General features: G+C 58.0%; 1 protein-coding gene and 1 pseudogene across 1 annotated transcript; one reads left to right on the top strand and one right to left on the bottom strand.

The window, feature by feature from the left end:
• Positions 1–711: 711 nt before the first annotated feature.
• LOC132363433 (thimet oligopeptidase-like) lies at positions 712–4,875 on the bottom strand. Its single transcript, XM_059919134.1, is given in 10 exon segments — positions 712–867; positions 1,081–1,216; positions 1,836–1,974; positions 2,080–2,155; positions 3,111–3,312; positions 3,392–3,426; positions 3,428–3,720; positions 3,723–3,761; positions 3,961–4,289; positions 4,625–4,875. Coding segments are annotated over 10 exon segments (1,656 nt in total).
• A 185-nt stretch (positions 4,876–5,060) lies between these two features.
• LOC132363432 (serine/arginine-rich splicing factor 3-like) lies at positions 5,061–8,878 on the top strand (annotated as a pseudogene).
• The last annotated feature ends 2,124 nt before the right edge of the window (positions 8,879–11,002 follow it).

Genomic DNA, 11,002 nt, shown 5'->3' with positions numbered 1-11,002 from the left:
AAACCACATCCCTAAGGCCTTTGGGAAGAATTGCTAGGACCCAGGAAGGCGGCCCCTTGCTGTGGTCCAGACTTCAGCAGCTGCCGATGAGCGGAGGGAGCCAGCCGGCCGGCCGTGAGCAGGAGGACAGGACACGGGGACAGGGACAGCCACAGCTGGACTTCCCGCAGCTGTGCCCACTGCCAGAGCCAGCTCCAGCCAATCACAGCCCCCGAGATGCCAAGCAGTGACGGGCAAGATGCCGGCAGGAAACTGACACCCCCTCACTGGAGAGCCTGCCCAGCTGGGGGGCAGGGCACCATCCCCGTCTTAACTCACCCCACAGCTCAGCCGTCTCCCAGTGACGCAGACGCGTCACCACGACCCCAGGGCTGATCCCCAACCAAGGTCAGAACTCACCCCAGTGTGACGGCCCGTATGCCACACCTGTGGTGGAAGGGACAGCAGGCAGAGACCAGGAGTAGAGTCTTTTTATTAATGGCTGCGTTTTCAAAGAACCGTTTTGTTACCAGGAAAGCTCCCCAGGAAGGGATTGCATTAGTGCAACAAGGGGGAGCCTTGACGCCAGGCTCTCCAGACATGTCCAGGTGGAGCCTTTTGGCCTAGGCCGGCCGCCGGGGACTCAGGGACTGGGAGGACACGCGGCCCCTCCCCCACCGCGACGGGGCGCTAAGGCACCCGGCCCGCCTGGGTGGGCAAAACCCCGTGCCGTCAGCAGGCAGGCGGCTTGCAGCCCTCAACCTGCAGCCCTTTGCTCAGGAGGAAGGCATCCTGCGTGGGGTCACAAGCCAGGAAGAGCTTCACCACGCCCTTGGCATCCTCGGAGCCCCCTGGCCTCAGAATGCAGCTTCTGTAGTCCATGGCAACCTGCCAAGAGTGGGCGGGGCTGCAGGAGAGTGGAGCGCTGCCTTCACTGAGGGTGTGGGTGTGGCCACCTCTGCTGTGACTCAACAAAGGGCAGGGGAGCAGGGGGTCCAGGGCAGGGCCCTCAGAGCCTGGGAGGCCCAGGCGGGTGGCACAAGCATCTAGGCCCAGGCCAAGGACCTCTGTGTTGGTCTGCATGGCAGGCCAGCCTCTCACCTTGCCACTCAGGACGCCCTCCTGCTTGAAACGTGTGTGGAACGTGACCGTGGAGTACACCTCGCTGCACAGGTAGCCATAGGACTGGGCATCGTGGCTTCCTGCCAGATGGCCGAAGGTCGCAGGCAGGTGGGTCCTTGGGACACACGCGGAGAGGCTCCTGCCCGGCCCCCTGGCTGCTCCGTGCCCCTTCCCCAGAGCGGGGGCCTCAAAGCAGCCCCGTCTGAGTCCCCTGCCACTAGAGGGAGTATTGGCCCAACACTTCTAGAAAACGGGGACCTTGCGGGCAACTCAGTGGAGGGACACAAATCAATCTTTGCCGACTTTCTGCTGAAGCTCATGAGGGTTCACCCCTAACCCTCTTACAAGGACAGCTGCCTGAGGCTCCAAGGGATGAGTAAGGGCTCGCCCTCCAGCACGGGGAGAGCGCGGGTGAAAGCGCTCACGAGGGAGTGAACTGCGTCTCCGCACCGACACGCACGGGCAAACCTCGTCGACGCGTTCCGTCCGGGGTATGAAGCCCTCTCCTGCCTCTTCCAGGCTCTCCAGAAAGTACGTGCAGATACGCCCACCCCACCCTCGGACTCCGCGGGCCACAGCTGGAGGGACCAGCCCAGGAACCGAGGCAGGAAGAGGCCAGAGGTCAGCGGGTCTCGACCAGAGCCCATCAGACGGTCCCCCTTCACACACCACCAGAGGATCCTCTTGACCTGGGCAGTAGCCGCCAACCGACCACTAAGGTGGGCCCAGCGCGCGCTTGGCTACCTGGCATGGCTGGGCCCCCGAGGATCTCCTGGCAGAGGCGGGCATTCTCCTGGGCCGGGTCCGAGGGCATCTGCATGTGCAGGGCCTGGTCCAACTTGGCCAGGACGATCTGGCGCAGGTTGAAGAGGCCTGGAGGGCAGGAGGAAGGAGACGGGGGGCTGGCACTGTGTCCAGGACGCGCTTTCCAGCCGGGCGGTCCGGGAGCCCCTTTCCTTTCCCTCGGCCCGGCCGCACCGGGGTTGGCCAGCCGGGACTTGATGAGCTTGTCCAGCAGCTCCTGGGGGACGGCGCTGCCCGTGCCCCACCAAGACTGACAGCAGCACCAGGGCTTCACAGGGCGCGGCGCTCCCGGCCCCACAGCCTTCCCTCTGGTTCTCATCACCGCCTGTCACCAGACTGGCAGGCAACGTGCTTTTCTTTTCGTTTGTCTTTTTTCCGGCCCTCAGCCACGCAAAGGTGTGAAGCCCCGACACTCGCTGCCATGTGGATGCACCATGAGAACACGATGCTCAGCGAGAGAAGTCAGACACAGAAGGACACACAGGGTGTGACCCCACTAAGGGGAAACGTCCAGAACAGGTAGATCCACAGAGTCAGAGTGGGTTCCTGGTTGTCAGGGGCAGGGGAGGGGAGGGAATGATAACTAAGGGCGGGAGGGACATTTTTGGGGTGAGGGAAGTGTTCCAAAACAGGGCAGTAGTGACGGCTGCACAGCTCAGTAAAGTGTCCCCACGCGCTCCGGTGCAGCCTGTGAGAGCATCGCTCTCAGGACGAAGGGCTGACCGCAGGAAGACTGAACGAGCACTGGGTCCGGAGCCCAGACGCTCAGCTGGGGACCCCCCCGTGGGGAAGTCACTAGGACTTGCTGAGCCTCCACCGAGACTGGCAGCAGCCCCACGGCCTCACAGAGCGCGGCGCTCCCAGCCCTCTCAGAGCCTACCCTCCAGTTCTCATCACCGGCTGTCACCAGAGTCGCAGGCAACGTGCCTTTTTAAAGGCAACTCTTGAATACATGTATTTAACATGCAGGGAACCAGTCCTGACTCCTTGATCTGCGACTTCCAGCCTCCAGAGTCTCGAGGACATCCACTTCCGTTGTTTACGCGCCCAGTGCTTGGGGTTTGATGATGGAAACTGACATCGAGGGCATCACCACGTGCAGGGTGACATCAGCGGAAGAATCCCGTGGCGAGGGCCTGCCTGAGGACCATGGGAGAGCCCGGGCCCTCCCCGCCCCCTGCCTGCAGCCCCGCGCCTGCACCCACCTGGGAGAGGAGCTGGTGCATCGCTTGCCAGAACTCATGGAAGTAGGTCTCCAGCTCATCATGCTGCAACAGGGATGGCGGGTTGGGCGTAGGCTTGGTGAAGTTGGCCACCATGGCCGCGATGGCAATCTGGCGCCTCCCATCCTGCTGCAGGCAGCCCGGCTGCAGGCCAAAGCAGGCCATGTGCCCGGACTTCCCTTCCCTGGGGAGGGACGCGGGTGAGGCCCCGCTTCCACAGAGGAGCCCCAGCCCACGGCCGACAGGTTCCCCCACGCATGCACCGAGGGTAGAGGTCCAAGTAGAACTTGCCGATGGATGACCTTGCCCGCGGCCGCGTCCCGGACCGTGTAGAGCCTCACATTTTCGTGACACATGTTGGCGCCCTCCTCCAGGTCGAAGGTCAGCCCCAGCAGCTCCTGGGAGATGCCCAGCCGCCCGCGCGTGACCACCTGCATGGAGAAGGACTCATTGAGCAGGTACTGGTCCTCGTGGTAGCGCGTCTCCTCCCCCTGGTTCATGTAGTAGCACAGGTCCTAGACGTTGATGGGCCCATCAAAGTGCAGGCCCCGCCTCTGGCACTCAGCCTTCTTTAGCTCCAGGATCACGGCTGCTCCAGCTCCCCGAGGGGCTTCAGCTTCTGGGCCAGCTTATCTGCGGGTGGAGGGGAGAGGCTCGGCTATGTCCCTGTGGCAGCCCCCAGCCGCCCTCCACCCCACGCCCCTCGAGGCAGAATGAAGGGTTGGGGAAGGCGACCCCCAAGGGCTGACACAGTGGGGTCTCAGGCAGCACCACGTCCAGTCAAGGTCCACCTGACCCCTGTCCCCACTGGGACTCGGGGAGGCGGGGTTACCTAGGAAAGTAGCCACCACCTGGCTGCTCTTGGCCATGTTCATCTCCAGCAGAGAGTTGGCACACGTGCTGAACCCCAGCAGGCGAGACTTCTGAGCCTGCAGCCTTACCAGCTCCCCGAGGATCGTGCAGTTCTCCTGGAACCCAGAGACTGCCGGCGCTGGGGACCGTGGGCCACGCCCTCCCCGCAGGCCCCGGGCCAGGTCTCTGCGGGCGGGCAGGGCTCTCAGACCACTGGCGGGCACAGCCAATCCCCCTCCCTCCTCCTCCTGGCCCGGATTTCTAGACCTTTGGTGCTGTCCTAACACGTGGTCTTTATGAACACAGGTCCTTTTGGAACCAGAAACGGCGTGAACCGTGATGGGCTCTAAGGCCAAGGGCAGGAAGAAATGCGGCCAGGCTCTCCAGAAGCCACCCAGGGGCCTCCCCGGGCTCAACAATACAAACTCAGCTGCCGTGCAGACAGCAACTCATCCCCACGGCGCCCGAACACCCAGCCCCTGGACGGCGAGACGCCTGTTGCTGCAGGTGGCCCGGGGCTGGCTGGTGAGGCCCGGCCCCAGGTGTACGCCACCTTCTCTGGGGCCACCTCTCCGGTTCTGCGGTGGGGTTCTCCTGGGAGCCCTCAGTCACCACAGGACTGTTCCCCGTGCCCCCCGCATCACCTGCGAGGCCCGGCAAGCACCAGTGGTGTCTGCGGGGAAGACAAAGGGCTCGTGCACAGCCCCCATCTACTGAAGATGCTGAACGGGAGAAGCACAGGCTGCAGCCACACGCGGTATGGACCAAACGCAAGTGTCCTTGCAGGAACCGATGTCTGAATGTCAAGGCCGTGCCCAGGCCACAGTGAGAAGGCCCAGACCCCACGCAAGGCACAGAGAGGGGATGGGGGGAACATCTGCGAATCTGAGCTCATCGGGCATCACCCCGGAGGGAGAGGGAGAGGGAGAGGGAGAGAGCCAGAAGGAGATACCGAGGGAGAGGGAGAGAGAGGGAGGGAGAGACTTCTGTCCCTTCCCTGGGGGTTCTCTAGTGCAGCCAAGGCTGAAAACCACTGCATTTCGGGAAATGGGTCCTCATAGAAAAGTTAAATAGTAGCTCATGGCATTATCGACACATATTAAAAAGGCCCCAAATCTTGGGGAGTCAGGGAGGGGAGCTGGCGGCTGCCTCGTAAAGGAGGAGAGATTGGGCGTCAGAGGAGGTGCCTGTGCAGCCCGCGGCCGCCGCCCAGGGCCCCGCAGACTTCATCTCCCAGCTGTGGTCCCGAGCTGGAAGGCAGCGGGGAGGTCAAGCCGTCCAAGCATCAACGTTGACTTCAGGGCTGATCTAAAAGGCGCCTGGTGTTTGTTGAAGCAGATAAAAGAGAAAGCAGTGGGGAGAGGATGGGAGGGGGAGGGAGCCCCCATCAGCCCTTCCTCCTCTCTCCCTCTCTGCCTCCCTCTCTCCCTCCTTCCCTCCCTCCCTCCCTCGACCTCCCTGCTTCTCACTCTCCCTCTCCCTCCATCTCTCCCTCTGCCTCTCTCCCTCTCCCTCTTTCCCTCTCCCTCTCTCCCTGTCCCCCTTTCCCTGTCCCTGTTTCCCTGTTCCGCTCTTCCGATACCTCTTTCCCTCTCCCTCTCTCCCTCTCTCCCTCTCTCCCTCCCTCTCTCCCTCTCCCTCGCTCCCTCTCCTCCCTCTCCCTCTCCCTCCAACTCTCCCTCTCCCTCCGTCTCTCCATCTCCCTCACTCCCTCCCAGAGACGGAGGAAGAGGCAGAGACAAGGGAGAGGGAGAGAGAGGGGGGAGAGAGGGAGAGAGAGAGAGGTGTCTTCCTCCCTTCCTTTCCCCCTCTCCCTCCCTCTCTCCCTCTCCTGCTCCCTCTCCCTCTCCCTCCACCTCCTTCCCTCTCTTGAGAGGGAAGGAGGTGGAGGGAGAGGGAGAGGGAGCAGGAGAGGGAAGGGGGAGAGGGAGAGAGAGGGGGAGAGGGAGAGAGGGATAGAGGGAGGGAACTAAAGACAAAGACGTCTCTCCCTCCCTCACTCTATCCCTCTCTCCCTCCCTCCCTTTATCCCTCTCTCCCTCCCTCTCTCCCTCTCCCTCCATCTCTCCATCTCCCTCACTCCCTCCTAGAGACGGAGGAAGAGGCAGAGACAAGGGAGAGGGAGAGAGGGAGAGGGAGAGAGAGGGGGGAGAGAGGGAGAGAGAGAGAGGTCTCTTCCTCCCTCCCTTTCCCTCTCTCCTTCTTCTCTCCCTCTCTCCCTCTTCCCTCTCCCTCTCCCTCTCTCCCCCCTCCCTCTGCCCCTCTCCCTCGTCTCTGCCTCTCCCTCCATCTCTCCCTCTCTGAGAGGGAGTGAGGGAGAGGGAGAGACGGAGGGAGAGGGAGAGAGGGAGAGACAGAGGGAGGGAGAGGGAGAGGGAGAGAGGAAGGGAAAGGGCGAGGGACGGAGAGGGAGGGAGGGCGAGACATCTCTCCCTCTCCCTCTCCCTCCACCTCCCTCTCTCCCTCTCCCTCCCTTCCTCTTCCTCTCCTAGAGGGAGGGAGGGAGAGGGAGAGACAGAGGGAGAGGAGAGGGAGGGAGCGAAGGAGAGGGGGAGTCGGAGAAGGAGGTAGGGAGAGGGAGAAGGAGAGAGGGTGCCTGCTTCCCTCTCTGTCTCTCTCTGGGAGGGAGAGAGGGAGAGGGAGAGGGAGGGAGAGGGAGAAGGAGGGAAAGTGATGGAGGGAGGGAGAGGGAGAGAGGGAGAGAAGGAGGAGGGAGGGAGAGGGAGGGAGGAAGAGACCTCTCTCTCTCTCCCTCTCTCCCCCCTCCTTCTCCCTCTCCCTCTCTCCCTCTCCCTTGTCTCTCCCTCTCTGGGAGGGAGTGAGGGAGATGGAGAGCCGGAGGGAGAGGGAAAGGGAGGAGAGGGAGGGAGGGAGAGGGATAGAGGGAGGGAGGGAGAGACGTCTTTCCCTCCCTCCCTCTATCCCTCTCTCCCTCACTTTCTCCCTCTCCCTCCCTCCCTCTCCTCCCTCTCCTCCCTCTCCCTCTCCCTCCAACTCTCCCTCTCCCTCCGTCTCTCCATCTCCCTCACTGCCTCCCAGAGATGGAGAGACGGAGGAAGAGGCAGAGAAAAGGGAGAGGGAGAGAGGGAGAGAGAGAGAGAGGGGGGAGAGAGGGAGAGAGAGAGAGGTCTCTTCCTCCCTCCCTCTCCCTCTCTCCTCCTTCTCTCCCTCTCTCCCTCTTCCCTCTCCCTCTCCCTCTCTCCCTCTCCCTCGTCTCTGCCTCTCCCTCCATCTCTCCCTCTCTGGGAGGGAGTGAGGGAAAGGGAGAGACGGCGGGAGAGGGAGAGACAGAGGGAGGGAGAGGGAGGGAGGGAGAGGGAGAGAGGAAGGGAAAGGGCGAGGGAGGGAGAGGGAAGGAGGGCGAGACATCTCTCCCTCTCCCTCCACCTCCCTCTCTCCCTCTCCCTCCCTTCCTCTCTCTCTCCTAGAAGGAGGGAGACAGAGGGAGAGACAGAGGGAGAGGAGAGGGAGGGAGCGAAGGAGAGGGGGAGTTGGAGAAGGAGGTAGGGAGAGGGAGAAGGAGAGAGGGTGCCTGCTTCCCTCTCTGTCTCCCTCCCTCTCTCTCCGTGTCCCTCTCTCCCCCCTCTCCCTCTCCCTCTGTCTCTCCCTCTCTGGGAGGGAGAGAGGGAGAGGGAGAAGGAGGGAAAGTGATGGAGGGAGGGAGAGGGAGAGAGGGAGAGAAGGAGGAGAGAGGGAGAGGGAGGGAGGAAGAGACCTCTCTCTCTCTCCCTCTCTCCCCCCTCCCTCTCCCTCTCCCTCTCTCCCTCTCCCTTGTCTCTGCCTCTCCCTCCGTCTCTCCCTCTCTGGGAGGGAGTGAGGGAGATGGAGAGCCGGAGGGAGAGGGAGAGGGAGGAGAGGGAGGGAGGGAGAGGGAGAGAGGGAGAGGGAAGAGGGAGAGGGAGGGAGAGAGGGAGAGACAGATGGAGAGAGAGAGGGAGAGGGAAAGAGGTAGAGGGAGAGTGGAACAGGGAAAGAGGGATAGGGAGAGAGGGAGGGAGAGAGGGAGGAGAGGAAGCAGGGAGAAAAGAGAAAGAACACACCATCTACATTTCTGTCAAATGACACCGGGGTTCCTTACACAACCAGGAGAAAATAGCACAGGGAGGCTCTTTCTCAGCTGGAACTGGAACTGCAGACGGGGCCAAACACCACCAGGCTGGCCACACTTGTCCAGCCGCCGCTCCAGCCCCGTGAGCCGTGAGTCCGGTCACCAGGGCTCTGAGTGTCTGCTCCAGGGAGCTGGGGTTCACCCTCTCACCCGGGAGGCCGGGCCAAGACAGCAGGGCCCTGGGCTGGACACATAGGGGGAAAAGCATCCCCACAGGACAGCTTGTGCGAGCAGATTCAGCTGCCAGATTCTAGAGGCCCGGGACCACCCTGTGGCCCGTGAAACCCAGGAGCCACGAGGGTCTTGCATCGTGATTCCTGTCCGTTGGACTGTAAAGTTTATGTAGGGAATCTTGGAAACAGTGGTAACAAGGCTGAATTGGAACGAGCTTTAGGCTATTATGGACCACTCTGAAGTGTGTGGGTTGCTAAAAACCCTCCCGGCTTCGCTCTTGTTGAATGTGAAGATCCCTGAGATGCAGCTGATGCTGTCCGAGAACTAGATGGGAGAACCCTATGTGGCTGCCAAGTAAGAGTGGACCTGTCGAATGGGGAAAAGAGAAGTCGAAATCGTGGCCGCCTCCTTCTTGAGGTCGTCGCCCTTGAGGTGATTATCGGAGGAGGAGTCCTCCATCTCCCACACATCTCCGAGATGGAGAGCCTTCTCCGTCAGCCAGAGCAGGTCCCTTTCTAGATATAGGAGAAGAGAGAGATCACTGTCCCAGGAGAGAAATCACAAGCCGTCCTGATCTTTCCCTAGGTCTCCTAGCTGATCTAGGTCAAATAAATGAAAGGAAATAGAAGACCACTTTGCAAGAGGAGTGGTGTACAGGCAATAACTTCATTTGGCGGGAGTATGTACAGAAAATTCAAGTTTTGTTAGAGACTTCCGAAGCTTGGTGCACTTTTTAAATGTTTTAGTTGTTCACATTTGTTTGTCTCTTGGGACAGTGACACATAAAGGTGTCAATCTCTCTGGTTTGAAATGGGTCATATGAGGCATGTAATATGAAGAATTGTTACCTTACAATGTTCCCTTAAGCAAAATTGAATTTGCTTTGAATTTTTGGTCTTGCCTAGACTGATAATAAAACTCTAACTCCTGCCCACCTAAAGTGTGATGTTTACTATTATGGAAACAACACTGGCAAACATTGAAAACACTTTCTGTAGCTGGGATATGGTATGCAGCTGTAGTTAAGCAAGCAGTCTTTAAAAGGTGCTGTGAACACAAGCCAGCAGGTAAAAATGAAAGCCGCACCCTTACCCTAGATTAGAGGTTTAAAAATTCCACTAGTCTTCACACTGGACAAGAGGTTGTCCAGGGAGTTTAGAATCTAAGAAGTTTCAAGGAAGTTAGTTTACCTTTGAGTTAGGTCATAAGTCCCCTCTGTGATTGCTGTACATGAATACATAGCTCTTTGTAATATTTTTTGGAAATTTGAGATTGTCAAGATACCAATGTCCTGCCAGATTAAGAGTATATTGTAGAGCTGAACTTTGAGTTACTGTGCAATTTTTTTTTTCATGCTGTCATTTGTAATATGTTTTGTGAGAATCCTTGGGATTAAAGTTTTGGTTGCAAAAGAAAAAAAGAAAAGAAAAGAATCCGCCTGCCAATGCAGGGGACACAGGTTCAAGCCCTGGTCCGGGAAGATCCCAGGTGCCGCAGATCAACTAAGCCCGTGGGCCACAACTACTGAGCCTGCGCTCTAGATCCTGGGAGCCAGAACTACTGAGCCCCCGTGCCACAACTACAGAAGCCCACACGCAACGAAGACCCAATGCAGCAAAAAAAAAAAAAAAAAGACGATACTGACCAGGTGATCAAGGGTAAAATCGTTTGTCATAAGTCCCGTTGATGGTGTGTATCCTTGATGTGACCTGAGGAGAATGGCATTTTTATCTCTGTCTGGATCTTCCTCCCCAAACCCCATAACTCCAGACCAACCATAAGAAAAACATCAGAAAACAAACAGACAAACAAACTGAGGGACAAAATACCTGACCAGTCCTCCTCAAAACTTTCAAGGTATCAAAACCCAGGGACGTCTGAGAGATGTCACAGCCCAGAGGAGAATGGGACAGAAAAAGGATGTTAGGGGAAAACTAGGGAAATTCTAATCAAGTGTGGACGTTAGTTAATAACAATGAATCCATCTTGGTTCCTTAGTTGGATAAACATGTCGTACTAACGTACTAACGTGTTGGAAATAGGGGAACTGGGTCAGGGTCCACGGCACTCTGTACACTCTGTACAGATCTTTGCAACTTTTTTGTAACTCTAAGCTATTCTAAAATTAAGCGAGTACTGAACAGAGATAAGAATGTTATTTCCCTGATTTGAACATGCCTGAGTTTCTTTTCATGGTCACATTTTTGCTATCTGGATGTGTCTTGGAATCAGTAGCAAAGGAGAGTTGCCAGCCCCTGGGAAGATGTGGGTGGTTTGCAGGTGGCTTGCTCTGGAGCTGAAAACCACGGTAGGAAGTCTGCAGCCTCGGGTTGCACTTAGAACCATGGGAGGGGATGGGCCAGCTCAGTTAGGGATGGAACCTATAAATAAAACTTTTTTCTTTTCCATTATGGCTTATCACAGGATATTGAATATAGTTCCCTGTGCTAGACAGTAGGACGTTGTAGTTTATCCATCCTATATTTAATAGTTTGCATCTGCTAACCCCAAACTCCCAGTCCAACCCTCCCTCACTCTTTCTCCCCCTTGGCAACCACAAATCTGTTCTCTATGTCTGCGAGTCTGTTTTTGTTTCGTAGACGAATTCATTTGTGTCGTATTTTAGATTTCACATATAAGTGAGATCATATGATATTTGTCTTTCTCTTCTGACTTTCTTCACTTAGTATGATAATCTCTAGGTCCATCCACGTTGCTGCAAATAGCATTATTTCATTCT

Source organism: Balaenoptera ricei, chromosome 3, assembly GCF_028023285.1.
Source record: "Balaenoptera ricei isolate mBalRic1 chromosome 3, mBalRic1.hap2, whole genome shotgun sequence".
Taxonomy (NCBI): domain Eukaryota; kingdom Metazoa; phylum Chordata; class Mammalia; order Artiodactyla; family Balaenopteridae; genus Balaenoptera; species Balaenoptera ricei.
This window is presented reverse-complemented; position numbering and strand designations above follow the sequence as displayed.